This window comes from Saccopteryx leptura, chromosome 8 (genome assembly GCF_036850995.1).
Source record: "Saccopteryx leptura isolate mSacLep1 chromosome 8, mSacLep1_pri_phased_curated, whole genome shotgun sequence".
Lineage (NCBI taxonomy): Eukaryota > Metazoa > Chordata > Mammalia > Chiroptera > Emballonuridae > Saccopteryx > Saccopteryx leptura.
The window spans coordinates 61,995,193-62,021,479 of NC_089510.1; the positions used below are offsets into that span (position 1 = coordinate 61,995,193).

The window sequence follows — 26,287 nt, forward strand, 5'->3', positions numbered from 1 at the left end:
ATTAAACAAGAAAATTACTATCAATTATACTTAGAAAAAGATGAAACTCTCACATACTTTTTTCTGTAGTCCAGTGCACAGAGCACTGGTAACATAAGATGTTCAGTTAATACTTACTGCACAAGATGCAGTATATGATGTAACCAAAAGTACTCTTACTTTGAGTTCAATTCTGGTTCTAACACTCACAATAATCTTCAACAAATTAATATCCTTTATACTGCATGCATATGCTCATCTATAATATGACTGTAATAATAACCATTGTAAGTACTTGGGCACTGCAGGAAAACTGTACATATTTTTTAAAGGACTCACAAATTATTCTGATAGAGACATTCTATGTAGAAAACAATAGACCATCAATGATCACAGAGGGTCCTCAAAAGGGTAAACACCAGCCAAGAACAGACAGGCTTTCTTTTCAAAACAATTTTCCACTAAAAAAAATCCAGATAGTAAGAATTTCTTTCTTTTGACTCCATGTATCCCCAAAGAAACTCCAACCTTCTGTGTTGTTCCACAACTTGAATGGCACTTTTCCTGGCACTTAAACAAGCCCTCAAATGGTTTGGCAGCCTCAAATGGTTTGGTTTCTCTGTTTGCCTTAACCTAGAAAGAAAAGCCACCCATCTCCTTAAACCTCTGTAGGATAAACCCAGTCATGCTCATTAAAACCCAAAAAAATCACATCCAACCCAACTTAAGTACAAGTTTACACCAAGGGTAGAAAAACCATTTTGGTTTATTGGCTTCATATTACAAAAGAGTTTCCTTAAGTACTAGCTACTGAAAGTTCTATTTATCCTTAAGTCAGATATTTCCACTTTTGACTTCTTGTCTGCAAGGAGATACTTTAGCTAGCACTATTTTTCCTATTATGATTAGTAAATTAATTTCAATTTCAAAAAAATTAAGAGAAATACTCAAAATTCCCCTCAAAAAACGTTACTGTAAATAGTGCTCACGGGATAAGTAGTCACAGTAAAAATATTCTCTTAGAATCTTGCTCCCATCAAGCAAATTGCAACACTCGCATTTCCACTCTGGTAACTATTTGTCAGAACTCTACACAGATTTCCAGTAATCTTGGATTATGTAAATCTAAAAGTATGAACAGAAAACAAATGGGTAAATAATGAGATTTGTGGAATTCTACTCCCATATGCTTAATAATGGGTGATGTTTAACGACTAGAAATACATTTTTTAAAAAGATTTCTGCCTGACCTGTGGTGGCGCAGTGGATAAAGCGTCGACCTGGAAATGCTGAGTTCTCCAGTTCAAAACCCTGGGCCTGCCTGGTCAAGGCACATATGGGAGTTAATGCTTCCAGCTCCTCCCCCCCTTCTCTGTCTCTGTCTCTGTCTCTGTCTCTCCTCTCTCTCTCTCTCTCTCTCTCTCTAGCTCTAGCTCTCCCTCTCCTCTCTAAAATGAATAAATAAAAAAATTTAAAAAAAAAAGAAATTATTAAAAAAAAAGATTTCTAAGATTATGGTATATTCCTAGAATCAACTCAGTTCACACTAATCTAGGGGACTGCCTTGCAGAAGATCAAATTTATCTTAATATTTATAATATAAGTAGGCTTACATTAAAATCCAATTTCCTCTCCTATAAATAGAGTCTAGACAAAAGAAGGAAACAACTCAACAAAAAATTGGAAAAAGCTAGCCGGTGTCTCAAAAGTACACCCAGAAAATCCCTATGCAGACAACAGGGAATTATGTAGGGACTTTAAGAACCAAGAACCGCCTGACCAGGCAGTGGCACAGTGGATAAAGCATCAGCCCGGGATGCTGAGGACTCAGGTTTAAACCCCCGAGGTCACAGGCTCTAGCTTGGGTGCAGGGTCACTGGCCTGAGTGTGAGACCATAGACATGACCCTGACCCCAGGGTCACGGACTTAACTTCAAAGGATATTGGCTTGAGCAAGGGGGTCATTTGCTCTGCTACAACTCCCCCCCCCCCCCGTCAATGCACATATGAGAAAGCAATCAATGAACAACTAAGGTGCTGCAACAAAGAATTGATGCTTCTTATCTCTCTCCCTTCCTGTCCTATCTGTCCCTCTCTCACATGCGCACATGGGCAAAAAGAACCAAAAACCAATTCTGTCACCAACCACTGTGGTTTTCTATGTAGTTCATCAAAGGAGATATTTTATTATATTTTGTTTCTTTATTTATTTAGTTATTTATTTGAAAGAAATCTGTATTTACCTTAGTGATATTTAAGTTGAATGTGAACTTTTTTTTTAAGTGACTAGAGAGGAGATAAAGAGACAGATGCCCACATGTGCCCCAACCGGGATCCACCCAGCATCCTCCATCTGGGGCCAATGCTGAATCAACCAAGCTATCCTCAGTGCCTGGGGCCAACGCTTGAAGGCAGCAAGACACCAGCTTGAGAGGAGAACAAAGAAAGGAGAGGCAGAGGGGGAGAGAAGCAGATGGTCACTTCTCATGTGTGCCCTGACTGGGATCGAACCCAGGATGTCTGCACGCCAGGCCAACGCTCTATCCACTGAGCCACAGGCCAGGGCAGAGGTAAACTCTCAATGGTTCTCTATTCCCACAGAAAGCTGGAAACTCAGCTGGTGCTAAGGGAAGAGAGAAGCAAAAACTGAAGCTTAGCGGTGAACTCCAATAAGGAAACTGAAATGTCTTTAATAGTACAAAACAGAATAGTGTATAAAGTGGTAACTTGGTTGTTTGGATTCTGCCTGGTGTTTAAAGAGTATTTCAGAAAAGAGAAAAAACTTTACAGATCAGGATTCAAATACTGCTTACTTATAGGCTAACAAACCTTGGGTAAGTTATTTAATGTCTTTGAGTCAGGTTCCTCATCTATAAAATGAGATAAATATTGTGAAGACTAAATTAGATAAGTGAAGGGCCAAAGAAAATATGTATCACTCAATAAGAGGAAGTTCAATAAATGGAACCTGTTATATTGGCATCATCAGAGTTAATGAATTCTTATAATTAGTTATTTTATATTAGATATTTCTACTAGTCAGGACCTTCTATGTCACAAATTATCACAGATCCAGTCACTTATTTTTAATTTATTTATTGACTTTAGAGAGGGAGGAAGGGAGAGAGATTCTTGTATGTGCCCTTATAGGGACTGAACCTGCAACCTTGACATAGTAGGACAATGCTCTAACTAACTCAGCTACCCGGCGAGGGCCCAGTCACTTTTGTAGTACAAAGTATATAATAAAATATGTAATTACTACTTCCTCTTATGAATGTATGGAGTTTCCTGGAAAGGAATTACAATATAATCAACAGTTAGTTCACTATATTTTTATAGTTCTTCTTAATCTCTTTTCTTTTTCTTCCTTTTTTTAGAGAGACAGACAGACAGGGACAGACAGGAAGGGAGAGAGATGAGAAGCATCAATTCTTTGTTGCAGCACCTTAGTTGTTCCTTGATTGCTTTCTCATATGTGCCTTGACCGGAGGGCTGCAAGCAGATCAAGTGACCCCTTGCTCAAGCCACCGACCTTGGGCTCAAGCCAGCAACCATTGAGTCATGTCTATGATCCCACGTGCATGCTGGCAATGCCACGCTCAAGGTGCTGAGCCCACACTCAAGTCGGCGACCTCAGGGTTTCAAGCCTGGGTCCTCAGCATTCCAGGGCAATGTTCTATCCACTGCACTGCCACCTGGTCATGCTCTTTCTAACTTCTAATATGTCCAACTGAGGGAGAACAAGTTTCATATACATGTTGTGGGACTAAATTAAAGGAGTATCAGTTTGTCGAGACTGTTTAATAAGCTTCAGCACTTTGAACTTTTTCATTTGAATGTCCAAGATTAGAAAGCTAAGTACAATTCTACGTGAAAGTCATGTAACTATAGTTCATGAAAACAGAAGAATCATCAAAGTCTCACCATCAAGAAAGACCAGACTAGAGGGTGGACTATTAAGTCAAAGTATAGCCAGTCAAAATCTAAACAACATATTAACATGTAGATTTAAAATACTGCAGGCTTGCCTGACCTGTGGTGGCACAGTGGATAAAGCGTTGACCTGGAAATGCTGAGGTCGCCGGTTCGAAACCCTGGGCTTGCCTGGTCAAGGCACATATGGGAGTTGATGCTTCCAGCTCCTCCCCCCTTCTCTCTCTCTGTCTCTCCTCTCTCTCTGTCTCTCCCTCTCCTGTCTAAAATGAATAAATAAAAAATAAAGAAAAAATTAAAAAAAAATACTGCAGGCTTAAACTAGATAAATTTCTTAATTTGTTCTTTGAGTTGCTCTAGTAAAAGCTTTCTGTCAAATCCACATGACATTTTGGTGTTTTACTATAAAGAAGGTAGATATTTCTTACCTATATTATAAAAATGTAATAGCTTTATTGTAGCACGTAAGGAACAAACAAGACGAAGTACAAAGAACCCTGTTCTTAATTCCAGATACCTGTCAGAACTTTAGTTCTGGCTGTCTGCAGCTCACCAAGTAACCTTTAACAAGTCACTTTCCAAATCATAACTTCAATGCCCTTCAAAGAAATAGTCCAAATTCTCTTTAAGAACACATCCAACTTAGATATAAGGTTGCATGAAATGCAGTTGACTGAGTATAAGTGATATAAAGTACATTTGTCTCCTGGATACAAGCACATCACAGCCTACAGGAAAGATCATCCGTATAGGATGGCTGCTGTGTTCACTTTCTCCTGCACCAAGTATTGCTTTCTTCATTGCTGTTGTTGACTTTACTATTTCTATCAGACAAAATGGTTAACACATCTGCTTTTATCCATCTGTACAGTAGCTTTAACCACCACCAAGTCTTAAAATAACCTTTTGTTTAATCTAATGCCTTATGAAAAGGTAGACTTTTCCTGTTTTCAACCAGCAGTTCTCACAGAGCCTTCAGTATCAGAGTAAATGAGACCATGTTATCAGTCATTACTGTCCAGTGAATACGAATGTAGACTATGCCGTTTACTAAAAGGTTTACCTGGGGTCAGACAGAGTACAAGCTGGGAAGGTGAACACCTTCCACATTCAGAAAGTTTACTGAAGAACACCAAATCATTTCACTGGAATGTGTTATAAATGCCATGGACTCCTCTACGCATTGCTACTGAAACTGGCTTCAGTACATCTACAGAACACTGGTTACCGTGTGACTGCCCTGCAGAGGAAGTGAAAGAAAATCAGGGCACCCTGCATCTGTGAAAAGGAAGACAAGCTGTCCAAATACTTTTCTGCTCTAGGATTCACTTCTCTCACTTATTTATTAAAGTGTCAAAATTATTTTCATGATTTTTTAAAAAATGATATATCTATCTAGAAGTATAAATTTTTATAGCATATAAAAGTTAATTTTTAAAATACTGTATGAAGCTGAAAAAGACTAGTTTGCCCTAATTTAGGAAATGCTTCTAAAACAAGTCAAATTATATCCATCCCCAAAGCAGAAACTCTTAAGCTCATGCTTTCCGACCCTCTCTTGATCATAAACCAGTCCAAGTTTGCAATCTGTACATTAGTCATCATTTTAGTTTCCAACCCAAAACTTTCCGATTCTTCACAATTAATGACCCCTTATAATCAAGAAATTAAAAAATGCATGTTATATTTGATCTGTTTGGTTAAAACTTTATAAGACCCTTGCCCACGTTATATAAAACTAAATTTAAAAAGAAAACAGTAAAATGTAAAAATTCTGAATGGATCCCAACACCATCTAAGAGAATAACTGCATCTTATAGTAACAGCAACAAAATGACACCTTAATCACATTCTTTGAAAATGTGCAGGCTGACCTGTGGTGGCGCAGTGGATAAAGCGTCAACCTGGAATGCTGAGGATGCCAGTTCAAAACTCCAGGCTTGCCTGGCCAAGGCACAGATAGGAGTTAATGCTTCCTTCCTGCTCCTCCCCCTTCTCTCTCTCTCTCTCTCTCTCTCTCTATCTCTCTCTCTATTCTTTCTCTAAAAAATGAAATAAAATCTAAAGAAAAATACATGAACCATTATTAAAAAGAAAATGTGTACACATTCATAGGGTCTTACATAATTAAAATCAATTGTATAAACAGGTAAAATCATTGTCTCCAAAGGAGACTACTACACTTTTAAGTTTTCAGTTAAGTTTTTTTTTTTAGATTTTATTTATTTATTTATTTTATAAATAAATTTTTATTAATGTTAATGGGGTGACATCAATAAATCAGGGTACATATATTCAAAGAAAGCATGTCCAGGTTATCTTGTCATTCAATTATGTTGCATACCCATCACCCAAAGTCAGATTGTCCTCCGTCACCCTCTATCTAGTTTTCTTTGTGCCCCTCCCTCTCCTCCTCCCCCTCTCCTCCTTCCCCTCTCCCTCCTTCCCTCCCGCGCCCCCCACCCACCCCCGGTAACCACCACACTCTTGTCCATGTCTCTTAGTCTCATTTTTATGTCCCACCAATGTATGGAATCATGTAGTTCTTGGTTTTTTCTGATGTACTTATTTCACTCCGTATAATGTTATCAAGATCCCACCATTTTGTTGTAAATGATCCGATGTCATCATTTCTTATGGCTGACTAGTATTTCATAGTGTATATGTGCCACATCTTCTTTATCCAGTCTTCTATTGAAGGGCTTTTTGGTTGTTTCCATGTCTTGGCCACTGTGAACAATGCTGCAATGAACATGGGGCTACATGTGTCTTACGTATCAATGTTTCTGAGAATGAAACTCAACTACAGCTTGTCCCCTTGTACGAAAATTAATTCAAAATGGATCAAAGACCTAAATATAAGACCTGAAACAATAAAGTATATAGAAGAAGACATAGGTACTAAACTCATGGACCTGGGTTTTAAAGAGCATTTTATGAATTTGACTCCAAAGGCAAGAGAAGTGAAGGCAAAGATAAATGAATGGGACTACATCAGACTAAAAAGTTTTTGCTCAGCAAGAGAAACTGACAACAAAATAAACAGATAGCCAACTAAATGGGAAATGATATTTTCAAACAACAGCTCAGATAAGGGTCTAATATCCAAAATATACAAAGAACTCATAAAACTCAACAACAAACAAACAAACAATCCAATAAAAAAATGGGAAGAGGACATGAACAGACACTTCTCACAGGAAGAAATACAAATGGCCAACAAATATATGAAAAGGTCCTCATCTTCACTAGCTATTAGAGAAATGCAAATCAAAACTACAATGAGATACCACCTCACACCTGTTACATTAGCTATTATCAACAAGACAGGTAATAGCAAATGCTGGAGAGGCTGTGGAGAAAAAGGAACCCTCATTCACTATTGGTGGGAATGTAAAGTAGTACGACCATTATGGAAGAAAGTATGGTGGTTCCTCAAAAAACTGAAAATAGAACTACCTTATGACCCAGCAATCCCTCGGTTAAGTTTAACACCAATGAACCTCTAACCAAAATTTGAGACATGGGAAAAACTCATACAAAAAAAAGCAAATGACTTGCTAGTCCTCTATCCCTACTCTAGTGAATACATGCAAATGGATCACTGCTCTTATTCTAGTATCATCAGTTCAGTTAGCTCAGGTCAACTGGATTACTGAGTACAAGCTGTCAGACAGTCTCAGTTTTCTGGAGTATCTGCTATCCATAAGGATTCTCAAGAAATACTGAAATCGGTCAGCTAACAGTCTGCTTGAGAAAGAACTAGTACATGTTTCTTAAGAAGTACTTCAAAGTGGGTCAAAGACACACACAAGAAGAACCGGATAGACTGAACAGAGAATCAGCATTTGAGTTAGACCAGGGAAGGGTGGGGTGGGCACAGATAGCCTATGTTTGGCTAATGTAGACAAAAATTCCAGGCAGAGGATTAGGGGTCCCAGGAACAATGGTCTGGAAGATGGAAGTGTAGTAATATTACAGGGCAACTTGAACAAGAATATCAAGAGACTGAATGTATACCTCAATGTTTTACAAAATGTTTTGATATCAATTTCTTGAGTGAACTCTCATCACAAGCTCCTGTTCTAGGCACAGTAAATATTATCTCCAATAAACAGATAAAGAAAGTGAAGCTTAGAAATACTGAGGGATTTCTCTGAGTCCTTATACCTAGTAAGTGATAAAGAGATGTAAAACCAGGTTGCACAAGTGCAGGTTCAAGATACTTCCCTTTACAACAGAGTTAGTCTGCTGAAGTTAAATTTTATACTACAAGCTTGATTTCAACTTGGATATATTATTTAATGTATCAGTAAATTAGAGCAAATATTGCAAAATAATTCTAGACGGGACTCATTACTAAAAAGATGCATAGCAGAGATGTATACAGTACAAAAAGATAGCTTCCTACTCTATTTAAAGTGACAAAGAAAATGACAGTTATATTTTATACTGCCAAGTAAGTAGAAATCAGAGGTGTGTGTATTTCTTACCTCCTTTCAATCACACAACTCCTTTCAACATTTGCTCCCTACATTTGGGAGAAATATATGGGGGAAAACCATAAATAGGGGAAAAAAAACTAAATAAAAATAAATTTCTGATACTCAAATATGAATAACTAAAGAAAACCCGAATGATTATTACTACATTCTCCAGAACAGATATCATGTTACATTTAGTAATTAATTATTCAATAGAAAACAAATTAAGAACCTCAAGACAGTCTATGGGAGTACGGTGCCCTTTAGGTTCTCAGTGCCAATGAGAATTCTGCATTACACGTCCAGAACAGGTTTGTAATAAGGACCTCACTCAGTCATCATATCCACCTGCCTATAGTTCAGTCATGTCTCATTCAGTTGTATGGTCATCAATATATACCTATTCTGTTTAAATTATTAGAATCGCACCCATTTTACTCACATGGCGTCCAAGTCTGGCCTATAAATTATTTAATAACCCTGCCTTTAAGCCTCAGTAGATATCTTACTTTGGGAGGTTGAGAGCCTTTGAAACCAAGTTCCTAGAATTCAGAAAGCATGGTAAAGTAGTTTATCAATAACCCCTTAACCACTTTCCAAACCTCCAGTCTGTCCCCTCCAACAAGCACAGAGCCAAAATTACCTTTCAAGGGTAACTCTGTGGAGCTTTAATGGGGTAACTACAAAAGGAAAAGAAGAAATGCTTTGTGGGTACACTAACGCCTATTTTGAAATAATGAGGTCCGACCATGTAAACCTGGGAAAACAATAGAAGCAGACATGTCAAGTTAAAATCCAGCAATCACTGACAGTATAAGAAACGTTGTAGACAAAGACAGGCGGTGATTTGTAATTTCAGCCATTGAGAGTGAACAGTTCTTTCTAAAATAGCTATTGGCCCAGATGTTAGGCCAAACTCAAGATGTACAGATGGGAGGATGAGGATATGAATCAAGTTCCTTTTTTCTCTTTCTCTACTTCACATTTCCCATGCAGACAATGACAATCTGTAATTTACAGAACCTCATAATATGAGGGGGGAAAAGCTAATATTTAAAGTATTTAGTGGGAAGATGCTACTCAAACATCAGTGAATATAATATTTAAAAATCACAGACTCCTATATAGTCAATAAAGAAAACAAATTTTGTTGAAGATAAGGCAATAAAGAGGGAAAGATCTCCTTATAAGTCATCCACAATTTTACCATATGAAGTTAAAAGTCTTGGAGTAAACTTAATGGAAAGTGACTCAACCTTTATGACTCATTAGAAAAACAAAAGCCAAAAAGTCCGGTGGAGACTCCCCTGGTATTTGGTTGAGGAGCTGTATCAGGACTGGAGCAAGCCTTCAAAGTGTGGTGGTAAATAAGCCTAGGTACTTCTGATACAAGTTTCCAGGACCAACTGACACTTCATGTAAATGTATATAAAACACCTGCATGTTTTGAAGAGAGCAAGTAATAACCAATAAAAATGAGAAGCAAACTTTTTAAAAAAACCTGAGTCTGTTTACGCATGCATTTCACTCATAAAACTCCACAAGCCCTTATTCAGAGCTGACATATGGCTCACTTTTACTTTACATAAGATTTCTACTTAATCAATTTTGAAGCCCCTAGAAATGTATATGAAGTATAAGATTTTTATTAAAACATGTCTATATTTTTAAAGTTACTACAAAAATAAAATATGCTGCCATAAAACTCTATCAACAATAGTTCCCACCAGCAACACTATTTTAAAGTTATAATTAATACTCACAGTAATTAAAATATCAAAAATATTTTAGTAAGTTTTTAAATTTCATTAATATAGTCTAAAAGAAACCACATTTTTTTTCTATCAAGTACCAAATTGTAAAAATTTTAATCTTGGCTGGTCACAGGGTCTTTGCCACAATTACGCATGTGTCTTTGTGGCATGAAAGCAGCCATGAGCAACATATAAACAAATGAGCAAGGATATATTCCAATAAAACTTTACCTGTAGGCATTGAAATTTCATATAATTTCCACATGCTACAAAACATTCTTCTTCCTCTGGTTTTTTTTTCCATCATTAAAAAATATAAATATTATGCTCAGCTCACTTGCCCCCATATAAAAGCAAGCCGGGAGTGAGATGGATTGGGCCAAAGGCCATAATCTGCAGATTCCTATTTTCAATTACTGGAGGGGAAAAAAAGTGCCACTTAGTCTCTAACATTGATAGAGAAATGAGTAGTCTCTGCAAAAACTAAAGAAATGAGCTTAAGGTAAGATCCCTGCTATAGGCTGGCCACAGTATTCTCAATCAGGAAATCCAAATGTTCATTGTGTAAATGCAAGTGAATAATCTGGGTATAAAAACTCCAGATTCCCAGAAGCATTTCTAAGGGATTCAGTTGATATCATATAGGGCCAGGAATGTGTTTATAGTAAAGCTCCCACATCATTCTCATATTGCACCAAGGCAAAGAAACCATTGACAGCTTCTTTAAAAGGAATTATATATATATACACACACACACACCTGATAAAAGACTTTAATCTAGAATATCCTAAGAACTCTCAAGATACAAAAATAAAATAGTCTGAGTCTTTTTAAAAAGTGCAAAGGCTTAGTACACACTTAAACTAATAATAGGAAAAAAGTACAAGAGGTTCAACAGCATTAGTCATTAGAGAAATGCAAATTGAAGCCACATAATGGCATACCTATTAAAACAGTTAAAATTTAATTTTTTAAAAAAGACCCTGACAACACAAGTGCGGGCAAGAATTTACAGCAAGTAGAGCTCACATACATTACTGGTGAGAATGCAAAATGGTACAGGCACTTTGAAAACAGCCTAGCATATTCTTATAAAGCTAAATATACACTCACCCCTATACACACTAATCCCACCCTATGTGCTCACCAAAGAGAAATGAAAACTTATGCACACACACACACACACTCACACTAAAAACACCTGTATGCAAATGTTTACAGTGACTTCATAACCACCAAAAAAGTACAAACAACCAGTAAATGAATAAGCAAATTGTGGTGCAGCCACACACCGGAACTCAGTAATAAAAAGGAACAAAATTACTGAAACAACATTATATCACCTATATTATTCTAAATGAAAAGAGCCAAACTCAAAAAGCTACTTATTGTATGATCTCATTTATATGATATTTTTGCACAGAAAAAAACTATAGGGGCAGAAAACAAATCAGTGGGTGGCAGAGGTGGGGGAAGAAGGTTGGGGGTTATGTAACTTCTAAGTCCTGACTGCTGTGGTGGTTACAAGATTCTATACATTTGTCAGCCTGACTTGTGGTGGCGCTGTGGATAAACCATCAACCTGGAACGCTGAGGTCGTTGGTTCAAAATCCTGGGTTTGCCCAGTCAAGGCACATATAAGAAGCAACTACTACAAGTTGATGCTTCCCACTTTCCACCCCCCTTCTCTCCCTCCCTCTAAAAATCAATAAATATAATCTAAACAAAACAAAACAACAACAACAACAAAAAAAAAAACAGAAAAGACTATACATTTGTCAAAAAGTAAAACTACACTAAGGATGAATTTCTACTGTATGTAAGTTATACCTCAATGAATTTAACTAACAAGAAAAAAACATGGATTTATAAATACTATGTGTTATACACTAGCTTTAGTTTATTAGGAAGCTTTCACTGTTTTTATGAAAGTGTTTACAGAGCATACCTTAACATATACCATACCTTAATTCAAGTCTTTCTATTTAGTGCAAACTAACATTTACTTAGTATGGACAATGTGCTTTTTTTTTTTTTTTTTTTTTTTTAAATTTAGTGAGAAGCAGGAGGCAGAGAGATAGATGACTGCATGCGCCCTGACCGGGACCCACGTGCAAGCCCCAAGCCCCATACTTAGCAATGCTCTGCCCATCTGGGGCCACTGCTGTGTTGCTCAGCAACAGAGCTATTTTAGCACTTGAGGCAAGGCCACAGAGCTATCCTCAGCACCCAGGGAGAACTTGCTCAAATCATTCGAGCTATGACTGCGGGGAGAGGAAGAGAGAGAAAGAGAGAAGGAAGAGGGAGAGGGGTGGAGAAGCAGATGGTTGCTTCTCCTGTGTGCCCTGACCAGAAATCCAACCTGGGACTTCCACACACTGGGCTGACGCTCTACCACCAAGAACACTTTTAAATTTCCCAATTTCTGTTTAACAAATATAGAAAACTAAGGTTCACAGTAGCTGATAACTTGCCTAAGATCACACAGCTGGTGAGTATGTGATGGGGCAGGAATGCACATCAAGCCCACCTGGCCCTAAAGTCCAAGATCTCTTTCCTCAGCATGCTCCTGCTCATCTTGAAAGTAACCCACACCCTTGCCAGTTAGTGATCTGTTGCTGCGTAACAAGCCCTACACACACACACACACACACACACACACACACACACACACAACTTAGTAGCTTAAAATAGTTTATGATTATCTCACATGGGGGATCTCATGTGGAACATGGAGCTGATGCCGTAGTCACCTAAAGGCTCAGCCAGGCTGGACGTCCTCCTCACATATACTGCAGCATTTGAGGCTGGCTGTCGGCAAAGCGTTCAGCCGGGGCTGTCGACCAGAGCACTTCTGTGTGGGCGATCCCTGGGGTTTGGCTTCGCCCAGCAGGACAGCTGGATTCTGCAAGGGCACTTGCTGACAACAAGTGTTCCCAGAGAGCCAGGCTGAAACCACAGGCTCCTGGTGACTGAGCCTCGGAAGTCATCTGCATCACTTCTACTCTATCCTACTCATCAACAGCAAGTGTCAGAGCCAGCCCAAGTTCAAGGCGAGGGGACTACGCAAAGGTGTAAATACCGACCAGGCGTGGCTCATTCATATACAGGTTCTCTCTGAAGACCCTCACCCCATAGTGAATTACAGGTCCTTTTAAATTCCTTCCTTGCACTATTCTAAGTTTTCTAATATATATGTATTCTTTTGTAATCACAGATATAAGTCTTTAAAACAAATAATATTGTGGGGTTTTTTACAATTTATTTAAATTTTAAAAACAAACAGTTCACTTACTTCTCATGCCCCTCATCTCCACTCCCACCGCTGGCAATCACCAATCTGTGCTCTATATCTATGACTTGGTTCTATATGTACGCATTTATTTGTTTATTTGTTAAATTCCACATATAAAGATCTTACTTTGCCTTTCTCTAACTTATTTCATGTAGCATAATACCCTCAAGGTCTATCCATTTTGTTGCAAATCTTAATGTGTGTGTTTTCAATAAATTGATGGCAAAATAAATAGTTCTTTTCTGTGTGTGTTTGTCATGTCCTTTTAAAAGTAATAGCTATAAACCACTTTACACTGGTCTCCAAGTTCAAACATCTGGGAATAATTGGCTTGAAAAATCTAAACAATCCCCAAAGTCTTCCTAAATATAAAAGCTAATTATCCTTTGTAGGTCTTATCAAAAACCTAAGATATCCTATCCTAATTTTACAGTTTGTAGTACAGGACACTTTTAAATGGGTTATCAATTAACATTAATCCCAAACCCCTTATCCTGGCTACTTCTGAAACTGCAAATACACCCACTATAAAGTTTGCTTATCCCCTACAGGTCAGGGCAGCTCATTTTCAAACACACCCCAGTACAGTACTTAGAGAAGCAGAATGCGTCAAGGTTAGTTTCCTTAAGTTTACTTTTTTGTTACTGAGACAAAATTTGTTTATCTCAATAAAAACTCCCATGGATTTACTGAGATAAGAAATGAAGTAAAACCACTGTTTATCATTTTCTTTGCGTTTACTCCCCTAATGTATTTAATCTTAAAGTGTCCACGCCTTTAAACATTAGCCCCGTCAAGTCAAGTGACCTGAGAAGAAATGGATTTTTTAGGTAGAAAAACCACTGAGGTAGGGGTGTAACCCTCTGTAGTTCATTTGCTAAATCAAAATAAAACCTGAAAAGTATTTTTAATTAAAAATACAATAAAACCTAGTAACCTATTAACCTTCATATCAAACATTATCCCTAAGATAACTTTTAAAAATCTGGAATTGTTTTGTCATTCTACTGTTTTAAACATATGAAACACATCAGGAATGGCTCTTAGGTATCTCCAGATAATTTAAAAGAAAAAGGGTGAATAGGGAGAAGGTAAGACAAAGGGGAGAAGGTGAGACAAGGGGGAGAAGGTGAGAAAGGACAGAGGTGGGAAGACTGAATTATGCGAATATTCAGTTTTAAACTTTTCTAAGTCTAGGCCTCAGTGTTCCAGTTCCTAGCTCCTTGGCCTCTGGTTTGACAGAACTCACTGCTCCAACCTGGCCTCAGATTTTCATTTGGAAAACGAGGACACTGGCCTAGATCAGTGGTTTTTAATGCTTTCTACTCTGAGAGCCTTTTTTAAAATACCAATTAACTTTACAATTTCTCAAAGGAGAGAAGTTGTCCCGTAAGTAACTGTTAGTTAAAACAAACAAACAAACAGAAATGTTTAATTGTATCAGAAATGCTTAAAAGAATTTTTATTTTGCAAGTAACAGCTACATCCATTTTTTTAAAAAAATCACTGATTCATTTAATAAAAGTATCTCATAACTGCATATAGCAATAAAAAAGATTTTTTTTCCCTTTACTTATGGAGAGGCATTTTGGGTCCCCGTAGTCATTTAAAGGGTTCTTCACATCTCCCTGACTATATGACTGCCTCTCCACCACAGTGAGGATCATGGCCCTACACCACAGGGCAGTTTTAGTTTTGAAGTACCCTCCTTCAAGAGATGGCATACAACACATATACTGTTTTTTAAAATATGAATCTAAGATTCTAGCAGTGAAATTGTGCAACATTCTTCTGTACTTAAGGGAAAAACATTAAACCTATAACTCAAAAACCAAAACCAAGAAACAGCATTTTAAAAATGTTTTTACTAAAATTTTATCCTTAATAATGATTACCTCCAAGGCCAGAAGCAAGAGCATGGAATCTTTTTTTTTTTCCGTTTTATTTTCTGTTGTACCTATCTATGTTAGATAAATTCTACTTATAATATGCACCTATGAGAAAATAAAAATTATTTTAAAAAGTTTTTATAAATGTAATACTCATAATGCATGATAGCCAATAGTTAAAAGGCATTCTCTTTAAGAGCCCTTTAAGAGTTTATATTCTGAGAAGGAATATATGATAATTATGCCAAAGGCAGAATTCCTGAACAAATAGAGAGCACCTATTAGTGTCTTCATTCACTCATATATTCAAATATTTGCTAGCTAAGTAAAAGACCTGAAGCCAGTTGAGGATAAAAAAGCCAGGACACAAATCCCCAGCTCAAGGAGATACAGCCATGGTCTTATTAAAAAACAATAACTAAAAAAACCTGCTATAGAATTCTGAAAAGATGAGGGAGTTTGCCCTGGAGCCAGATAATGTACATCTTAGACTGCCATCACATTAGATGCCTAGTGTGTATGTGATATACTTTAGACCTTCTGGGACGACTTAGTTAACATACTGCTCCAGACATCATTTTGTATCTTTCCCCTTAAAGTTCTGGATTTATGACATTTGTCACTAGTGTCCTGGACCTAAAATGAAGCAGTGCTTTCTAGGCTTACTTCTGAAATATATTTCTTTGTCTTTCACTAAAGAAAAAAAATTTGATCTCAGAATAGCTGGCCAGCTTTACTTCAAGAAATAAGTCGCTACTAGGTGCATGGATTTCAGATGCTAAGTATATGAGTACACACACACACAACTTTAGAAGATAGAAAGATCTTCCATCTGAAGAATGGTAAGAGTACAAAATACGTAATGAAATTCCTTACTGCTGTGAGAAAAGAAAAAGTAAGGTTGGCACTGGGAGAAGATGGGAGAGCTAGAATAAAAGTGCTATAATAGCTAGAAGTGGGGAAAATTGCAAAGGAGTTAATAAAGTTTAAAAGGGTCTAGATGGCTTTGATGAACAGGCTCATGTTCCTAAACCTAATGTTTAAGATAATGTGAAACCAGTATTCCATGGGGAAAAAAGCAAGATTACAGAGGTTAAGTAAGCAATTTAAATTAAGTGGTGATATGGGAATGGGAATGGGACTGGAGAGAGGAAAGTGGGGAGTCCGGATTGTTGTTTCAGTAAAACAATTAAGCAAGGAAGCTAAATTGCCCAAAAATCTAAATTTGTTAATTGATGAAAAGTGCTCGTTTTTATTTTTTTATTATTATTATTTATTTATATATTTATTTATATTTTTCTGAAGCTGGAAACAAGCAGGCAGTCAGATTCCCACATGCGCCCGACTGGGATCCATCCGGCATGCCCACCGGGGGGCGATGCTCTGCCCATCTGGGCATCTCTCTGTTGCGACCAGAGCCATTCTAGCGCCTGAGGCAGAGGCCATGTAGCCATCCTCAGCGCCCGGGCCGATTTTGCTCCAATGGAGCCTCGGCTGCGGGAGGGGAAGAGAGAGACAGAGAGGAAGGAAAGAGGGGGAGGGGTGGAGAAGCAGATGGGCGCCTCTCCTGTGTGCCCTGGCCGGGAATCGAACCCGGGACTCCTGCATGCCAGGCCGACGCTCTACCACTGAGCCAACTGGCCAGGGCCTGAAAAGTGCTCGTTTTTAGAAAAATGTTTCCAGTTCTGGTCTAAACTAAGAAATTTTCAGAATATTGTTGGAACCTGACCATTATATACCTTTGTCTAACATTCACAAATTGCATGATGCATTTGAGTTATATATATCTACTGATTTTTTAAAAAAAATAGCTGGGAATCATTTCAAATCTTGTTGCACAGAACTTCAGATGTTTCAGAAGAAATAATACATTATTCCTAAACACTTGAACAGTATTTCGATAACAGAAAGCATGCAGATGTTCCAAATATGCTTTTAAACCAGGAATAATGATGCGTGTTGCCATTTAGCTAGACTTAATTCTTTTCACCTACATATGAACTCAAATGTGTCCCTTTGTCTCCTATTGTAAGAGAGATTTCCCAAGATAAAAAATACTGCCCCAGTTTGTTTTTTTAAAGATCTGTCCAAATGGTGTTTTCTTAAAGGTCTGTCCAAATGATAAATATCTTTGACTGCCTTAAAACTAAACAAGCACTGGATTTTAACCTAGAAAAGAAAATTTTCAAACATTCCCTTTCCCTGACGTCAGCTGCTACCCATGACCTATGTTGAGCTGTTCGCAACAAAGGTCACAGGCCATCCCCACCCCCTCCAAAAGAAATAATGCAGTGGGAACAGGGCAGACATCCACTGCATTATTCTTCTCAATCTCTATTGTAATCTATCCCATCATCCCAAATTGTAATTTTATATAAACCTACTGAAGGTTTAGATAGAAAAAAGAAATGTGGAGACAGATTTTCTTTTTAAATGAGGTTTAAAAAATCTGTGCCCCGAATATTATGCAAACTAAACTTTTTTTTCAAACTAAATTGGAGTTCTAAAATTAAGAACAGTCTCAATGTTTGTGCATGTTTTGCACAATAACAAAGCACAAGCTTTATTCTCTTTAATTAGGACCCAAACATTCTTAAGGAGTAACTGGGCCATAATTAGAGAAAGATAGAATTTATTAGAGTTGAATTCTCCCCAGATCAAAACCTACACCACCACTAGAACACCGCTAGTATATAATAAATACATCATTTCCTTTGATGATCTTAGAAGTGACAAAGTCAGAAGCTTAAAAAGACAATGATCTTCTCAACAATTCTTGACCATCTTTAATATCAACCAATATTTGATTTTAAGTTAAGACCCACACTCAATTTCCTTACCACTGTACCATATTATGTAAAATGAGTTGCCAAACACCATAATATGTGACATGAAAGCCAATTCACGTTACACTCCAGAGTTTAGCAACAGAATCTTGCACTTTTTGATGGAAGTGTTTTTTGAAACCCTTGAGAATGAATATACTAGAATAAATTATTCATGTCTCAACAGTCAGAAGACCTAAGAGTATACATATACATATACACACACACACACACACACACACACACACATATATATATATATACACATACATAAAGTGAGTTTCAAGTTTCTTCCAGGTCACTGACATGTACAAGGGGCTGGGCAAAATCACAGCACTATATAATTAATGCTTTACAAGTCAAGGTTGTGTTGGACCTCCAATTCTTACTCTACTCATCACCCACTTTCAAGGAAGCACTACACACTACACAAGGGTCACTTTTACAACAAAGACATCATACCCCACCCCCCCCCATACAAAATTAAAACCCAAAAGGCTTAAAGACAAGCAGAAAATCTCTAAGACTAGGACTTTCAAAGTGTAGATTTGCTTTTCCTATATCAAAACTCAGGCTCCTTAGTATTGACAGTGTTGTGAAAACCACATTTACATGTGAATATAAACCTTCACCAAAGCTAGGCTGGAAACTTAATGATTGAAAAACACTAGTGTTAAAATTTCAGGCCTACACTCCAATATCCTTCAGAAACAAAAAGACAAGCACCCTATTAAAAATTCCACATAAAACCAGTGACTTTGTCTCCTAGTGTTTGGATCTCTGGGAAACAGTCCAGTCAAGCTTTCTTGGGATTTGGGGGTCGACCTGACCACCCATAAGACCACTTGAGTCAAATCAAGATGGCAAAGAAACAGGCACTTTCAAGAAAGCAAAGAATCTTCTTTTCAATTCCACATTCCCAAGACACCTTTAGACCACAATGCTTACGTGGAATAAATGGAAGCCACAACAAAGACAACCTCTGCCAACCTAGATAGTATTCTGGAACGTCTATGCTGCCTAGGGCAAAAGAACAGCCAAAGACAACTGAAGGCTAAGGTGAACCTGCAGGCAAGATCTCAATAGAAAATACTAGATCTTGGGGCCACTGATGAAAACAAGGGAAGTCAAAGGGCTACTTGCTGGTAGCCAAGCTAAACCAGTATTCATAAAGCTTTATTTTCCTGGACATTAGTATAGGGAGCCATCAAAAAAAAAAAAAAAAATTAAGGTCACCAGTCCCGTTTCCCCTCGCTCCGTGCTTTTCCTAAGAAAATGCTTATAGCAGCTCCGTAAGCCCGCCCGCTGGGCAGTGCCAAGACTAAACTTTTAAACCTCAGGGAAGGTGGGAAAGTCAGCCAGCCAGACGCTGGGCTAGGAAAAGTAGAGAGGAGGGAAAGAGTCAAGTTTCAAAACAAAGGCTCCACTAGGAACTAAATGTCAACCCTTCCCCGCCTTCCAGCCTTCAAACCAGCTAAGCTGGGCCTTGATTTTTAAGACCACAAATAAGTCCGATTGCCCCAGCTCCTCGCTAGTCACCAGAATATTTGCACAACCACTTGATGAGGATGGTGTCTCCCCTCTCCCCCAATCTCTTTACACAGGAAAATGCTGAGGCTTAGAACGTCAGTGATTTGCCCGAGGTCCCCCAGAGGAGCCTAAATTCAACCCCCTGCACGGCCAAGGCAGGCCGGCTCCAGGTGGGCCCCGCGCGAGGGCCGCGGGAGCCGAAAGGTCGACGCCCCAGCGCGGACAGAACCGGGCTGGGACAGGGGAGGGGTCCTGCGCGCGCCCACGGCCCGGCTCCTACCTTCCTTGACTCCCGGTAGCTTCGACTGATCGATGCTGATTTCAGCCATGTTGGGCCGGGGTCCGAGCTGCCCCTGGCCACCCGCTTCCGCGCCGCCGCGGGCACCGAGCGCGGCTCCGCGCGCAGAAGCAGCGCCCGCCGCGGCGCAAAGTCCAGCCGGCAGCACGCGCGGGCCGGGAGGAGGGAGAGGGCGGGCAAAGGCTGGCGACAAAGGCGGAGGAGAATGGTCCCGGCGCACCAGGCTGGCGGCCCAGCTGTCCCGACGCAGCCACCTGCTCCCGCGCCCCCGGCCCTGATGGATACCAAGTATCCGGAGCCCGGAAATGGACTCGGGCCGTCCAGTACGGAGGGAGAGAGGAGACAGAAAGGCGGGCGGGCGCGCCTGGGTGGGAAGGGGAGGGGAGGGGAGGAGAGCTGCAGGTCTGAAACCGCAATTGCGAGTGGCTGGCGAGCGAAGATCGGCCCCCACGAACGCCTCCCTCTGTCTCCTTTGTGCGGTGTGACGCGCCCGAGGCTGGGGCCCCGCTGTGCCCCAGCCCCTGGGCCCTGCCTCTTTCCAACCCCGGGTCGCGTCTTTGGAGGGGGCACCGCGTCCTGAAGGCCTCAACAGAGGGCCACACGGGTCACCCAGCATATAATCCTTACTATCAGCGGTGTCGTCAGCGTTACTGGGTCAGGAGCAGAGATTCCCACAGAGGCTTACTGGTTGCCTCTCCACACTCTTTGCCTCCTGGAAGTAGAGGAAAGATAATATGTGGGTGTAAAAAGCCTCTAATACAACACACAAAGCCAGAGATCAGCTGATAAAAATCTGGGCCAATTCACACCATCTGGGGGAACTGAGTCATTCATTCATCAAAAATGCACAAATGTCTACCAAATGTGAAGTTTAGTACTGCAGCTGATAAAAACGTGTGTCAGAAATAATCTCTCTTACGGCATGTCACACATTGGACTATCACCGTGACATTTTTATCTCCCCCAAATAGACAACATCTTCTGTCTGCCATCTGGCAACAGATTTCTCCCTCCCTATGGGAAACCCGCCTCAATACTGGTTCCTCTCCCGAGCTTGTGTAATGATAGAACCTCTGGCCTCTACCACTCTTCCTTCCTCCCCCACCCACACACTTTCAACTAAGGATGGGTGTGTGTGACCCAGACAAGTCAAGCAGAATGCCTCCCTACGCTTATTATACAAACTGGAACAGATAAGCATTCTATTTCCTGAAGGGAATGTTTGCCCTCACTAGTAGACAGTGAAGCCAAACTGAAGACAAACAAAAATAAGAGAAAAATGAAGAGAGCAAGTCCTGATGATACCACAGTAGCAAACCAGGAGGTCCCCGAAACAGCTGGGGTTCCTGCTGCTCCTGGATTCTGGAATCTACCCCTGACATCCTCTCAACCTAAACTAGTAATTTTACTATCTTAAGAGAGTGAAAGTTGATTTTTCTCTCACTCAGAGTCCCAGGAGGAGAAGCCACATGGAAGAGCTTTTATTTGTACTTGACATTGAAAAAAGAAGCAGACCTGGTAGGGTCAATGCTGGACATGACCTTTCCCCCTTCCCAGTCCCTGGTACTGTAGTCAGGGATCCTGGCAGGGAGCTAGGGAAGAGACAGAAATAAAACTGCAGCTGAAGTTTTACTAAGGACAAAGGAACTGAGTCATCAGATATTATCAAGGAGAAACAGCACAGAATGGTGCATACACTTCTCCCTCACCCCCTGCTTGCCTGCTCACCTGCTTGCTCACCCATAAACAAAGAATTTCGCCTAAGCAATTGCCCAGGGCATAGCTATAAAAACCATGGCCCCCCTCAACAGCCATAGAACTTTCCCCAACCTGCCACAATTGGTGCTACCCCCATATGTAAATAAAAAAGGTTTTGTTCGCTCTATCTGGTCCTCCTTGTGGTTTCTTTGGGATCTCTCTCACACCAACACCAGATCCCTTTTCCAGTTCTGGACCTCCCATGTTACAGACCTTAGGCTAGCAAAATATTAGGAGAAGGCTTTCTAGGCCTTATGGTGGGAAACCATGGATAACAAATCAAATCTACCCAACTGGATTTGAATGACTGCTTTTTATGTGTTTAGTGGTTGTATAGATACAACATAATATTTTCAACTGTGCCACTTAGGTCACAAAGTCTAAAATATGGACTATTGGACCCTTTCCAGAAAAAGTTTGCTGACCACTGTCCTAGGCAAAAGAATACCCAGTAAATGTATGAATAAGAAGGAGATGATATTTAAAAGATACTTTTATGGCAGTTTTTTTAAAATGGGGATTCGTAAGTTTCTGCTTTCTAGTGACTATTTTTTTAAACTTCTGTGGTCATAGAGAATATCGGTAATAAAACTATTTTCTGTTTCCCTTCTCCAATTCATTGTCTCCATTTATCTGTCATGCTCTGCCCTAGGTGGCTCACATTTATGAAAACATGACCAGGGCCTCCTTACCTTGTAGCTTCCTGTTGGGTGCAAAGCACTAGCAGAAGATCAAAACAAGGGAGGAAAGAGATATCAATGTATTCCACTCCCCTCCCCCAGATGCTAGCTCAAAATTTTGGCCATACAGTGTTAAAGGCCTCTTTTTCATGGCTCCAGCTCTCATGGGTCTCTACATTTCCTTCCAGTGCCCTCAGGCCTAAGATGGTAATAGCTTCTCACTTTCTCTGGTCTCCTTAACCATACTCACACCTCTCTAAATAGTGTCCTCATGATGTTCTTTTCAGATAATCACTTTGAGTATGGCTTCTATTTTCTGATAAGACTCTTGACTCATAAGATATGCCAAAGAATCACTGATTTGTTTTCCTTAAAAATTCCCCCTCATTTCTTATGATTGTCATAAGATCATAAGACATAGTCACCTATTCATATGATCTCTATTTCCCACTCTCCTATCCTCTCTTAAACCCATTCCAGTCATGCTTTTAAGTCACCTCCCCAGTCCAAAAAGAAAAAGCTGTTTTTATTGGCATTAACAATGACTTCCATGTTGCCAAATTCAGAAGTCAATTCTCAGACCTCTCCTTAATGGCTAATTGTTACCATGTAATAGATATGATCCTAATATTGCTTATCTCATCTATCTACCAAGATGATTCTCTACCAATCAATGGTCATATTGTTGAAAAGTGACATAGCCAATGAAAGTTCAATTTGGGAGTATTTTTTTTTTAATTTAGCAAGCAAGAGACAGACAAACAGATAAAGACAGACAGAAAGGGAGAGAGATGAGAAGCATCAATTTGTAGTTGTAGCACATTAGTTGTTCATTGATTGCTTTTTCATATGTGCCTTGATGGGGGGGGCAGCTTCAACTGAGCCAGTGAGCCGTTGCTCAAGCCAGCAGCCTTGGGCTCAAGCCACTGACCTTTGGGCTCAAGCCAGTGACCACAGGGTCATGTCTATGATCCCACACTCAAGTCAGTGACCCTGCAATCAAGCTGGTGAGCCTGCACTCAAGCCAGATGAGCCTATGCTCAAGCTAGTGACCTCAGGTTTTGAACCTCGATCCTCGGCATCCCAGGTCAACACTCTATCCACTGCATCACTGCCTGGTCAGGCTGGGGGATTATTTTGAGTAGTGGTATCTGCCAATTATTGGAGATATTTATAGGCTAGCAACTCCACCTAAAATCTTCCTACTAGGTTATAAAGAAAGTAATTCTGAATCCAAATTCATATATATATATATATATATTTATATATATATATAAATATATATATATAAATATATATAATCAGAAAATAGGTACAAAAAATGTCATAAAACCTGCTCTGAAAACTTGATGAAGTCCCAATTCCTTATCCTTTTATGGGCTCTGAGGCTCTGATTGTATAGTCCATAAAAGAATCATGCAAACACAGACATTACTTTGGAATCATGCCTTAGGCACCATTGCAAAATGTAACATATACTGACTTTTAATCAGAACACAGATTAGAAAATAACAAAATTACAGCTTTAAAGTAATAATAATAAGAAATACCTTTTATATCAGTATTCAATGTGTAACAAAATTGTCCTTAAAAAAGCAATTTTCAAATAAATGAAACCTCAAAAAATTTATAAATACCTTACCTATACTACAATAAATACAAAAATAAGTTCAAGAAGCTGAAAGAAAAGTTATTTCAGAGTTAAAGGAAAGAAAGGGCACACAATGCAATCAACAGTTCAAATGATATATGTTTACCTGAAATCTGTATATTCTTACTGACCAATGTCACCCCATTAAATTTAATTTCTAAATTAAAAATAATTTTAAAAAAAGATGGCCAACATAGGTGATTTATTTTAAGGCAACTCTGGTATAAAAACTGTCCTTTCTTTTTTTTTAAAGCTCTGGGATTGATAAGAAGAGAGAGAGATGAGAAGCATCAACTCATAGTTGCAGCACTTTAGTTTGTTCATTTGTTGCTTTCTCATATGTGCCTTAACTGATGGTCTCTAACTGAGCCAGTGATCTCTATAGGTTCAAGTCAGTGACCTTGGGCTTCAAGCAAGTGGCCTTTGGGCTCAAGCCAGTAACCCTGGGGTCATGTCTATGATCACATGCTTAAACCAGTAACCCTGCGCTCAAGCTGGTGAGCCCTCACTTAAGCCAGCGACCTCAGTGACTTGGGTCTTCAGTGTCCCAGGTTGACACTCTATGCCAGAGGTTCTCAACCTGTGGGTCGTGACCCTGGCGGGGGTCCAACGACCAAAACACAGGGGTTGCCTAAAGCCATCGGAAAATATATATTTATTATACAATACATTTTTAAATAAAATATGTATTTCCGATGGCTTTAGGTGACCCCTGTGTTTTGGTCATTCGACCTCCCCCCCCCCCCGGGGTCGAGACCCACAGGTTGAGAACTGCTGCTCTATGCACTATGCCGCTGCCAGGTCAGGCAGAAAACTATGTTTTGAATTTGGGTACTGACATGAAGCTGTAATTTAGTTTAAAATAGACTTAGGGAGAGAGACAAGATGGCGATGGAGTAGGCGGACATACCAACTTCCACCTCCCAGATCCAAAGTGGATTACAAACCAATTTTAAGAACCATCATCTGGAAAAACCAACTTTGGACTAAACTAAGAGGACTCTTCAACCAAGGAACACTGAAGAAGTCACACTGAGACTGGTAAAATAGACTTAGGACACCGATAATCATCTCCACTCATGAAAACAGGATTTGAAATACATATATTCTTATCAATTTTTCTGACTATAAGGTCAATGATTTATTGTAGAAATATGAAAAATAAAGAAGGAAAAATAAATTTAGGTGACATACATATATATGTAACTGATAAAAATCTCAATAATCATTTTTTTCTGTAGATCTTTCCATTGTTTATTCATGTGCATATGTGCTTTGTCTAGAGCTATATTTTATAAAATTGATGTTCCATGGTGTCCACTCTTTTGTAAACTGGTTTCTCACTTAACATTTCATGCATAGATTTGTCATTAAATATTCTAATTAAAAATAAATGCATAAATAAAGGAAAATAAGAAGATTTAAGTATGAGGATAAGTTATCAGAAGACTAACAACTTTTTTACTCCTTATTTCCTTTAAAGAAAATTTATTGTTTAAAGCAAATAATAATAATAATAATTAAAAGGATGGAATTAAAAATAATCACAAAGTATGTAGAAGTAAAATTTGTGATAATAAAAGTAACAGTAATATTGAAAGCAAAAAAGTACAAAAACATTGCTCAAAGATATGTAAAAGAATAGGTTGGGTTAAGTGGAAGGAACGTGGCTTAACTCATTTGATGTGTCCAGCATAGCAAAACCAGATAGAGATAGTATATAAAGACAGCAATATAAAAACAATATCCCTTATGAAGATGCAAAAGTCCTCACAAAATATTATTAAGTCATATCTAGAAATTTACAAACAGAAAAATACATAAGCACTAATTCAGTTACGTTTAGGAATGCAAAACCGGTTTAGTGTTCAAAAATTAGTGTAATTCAATTCAACATCTTTTTTTTTCTTTTTTTTTTTTTTTGTATTTTTCTGAAGTTGGAAATGGGGAGGCAGTCAGACAGACTCCTGCATGCGCCTGACCGGGATCCACCCGGCATGCCCACCAGGGGGTGATGCTCTGCCCATCTTGGAGTGTCGCTCTGCCGCAATCAGAGCCATTCTAGCACCTGAGGCAAAGGCCACAGAGCCATCCTCAGCTCCCAGGTAAGCTTTGCTCCAATGGAGCCTGGCTGCAGGAGGGAAAGAGAGAGACAGAGAGGAACAAGAGGGGGAGGGGTGGAGAAGCAGATGGGTGCTTCTCCTGTGT

The 26,287-nt window shown here is 39.1% G+C and overlaps 1 protein-coding gene across 3 annotated transcripts in view; it reads right to left on the reverse strand.

Annotated features, from left to right (window-relative positions):
- The window catches only part of CCDC50 (coiled-coil domain containing 50), a 76,850-nt gene extending 55,826 nt beyond the window's left edge, over positions 1-21,024 (reverse strand). The window contains exon 1 of one of the 3 annotated variants that reach the window (XM_066347946.1): positions 19,973-21,024. In XM_066347946.1, the coding sequence (XP_066204043.1) occupies positions 19,973-20,606 (634 nt within the window). In that variant the 5' untranslated portion in view covers positions 20,607-21,024. The remainder of the gene's footprint in view (positions 1-19,972) is intronic. The other 2 variants (XM_066347945.1, XM_066347947.1) reach the window with 2 other exon arrangements.
- Positions 21,025-26,287: the final 5,263 nt, after the last annotated feature.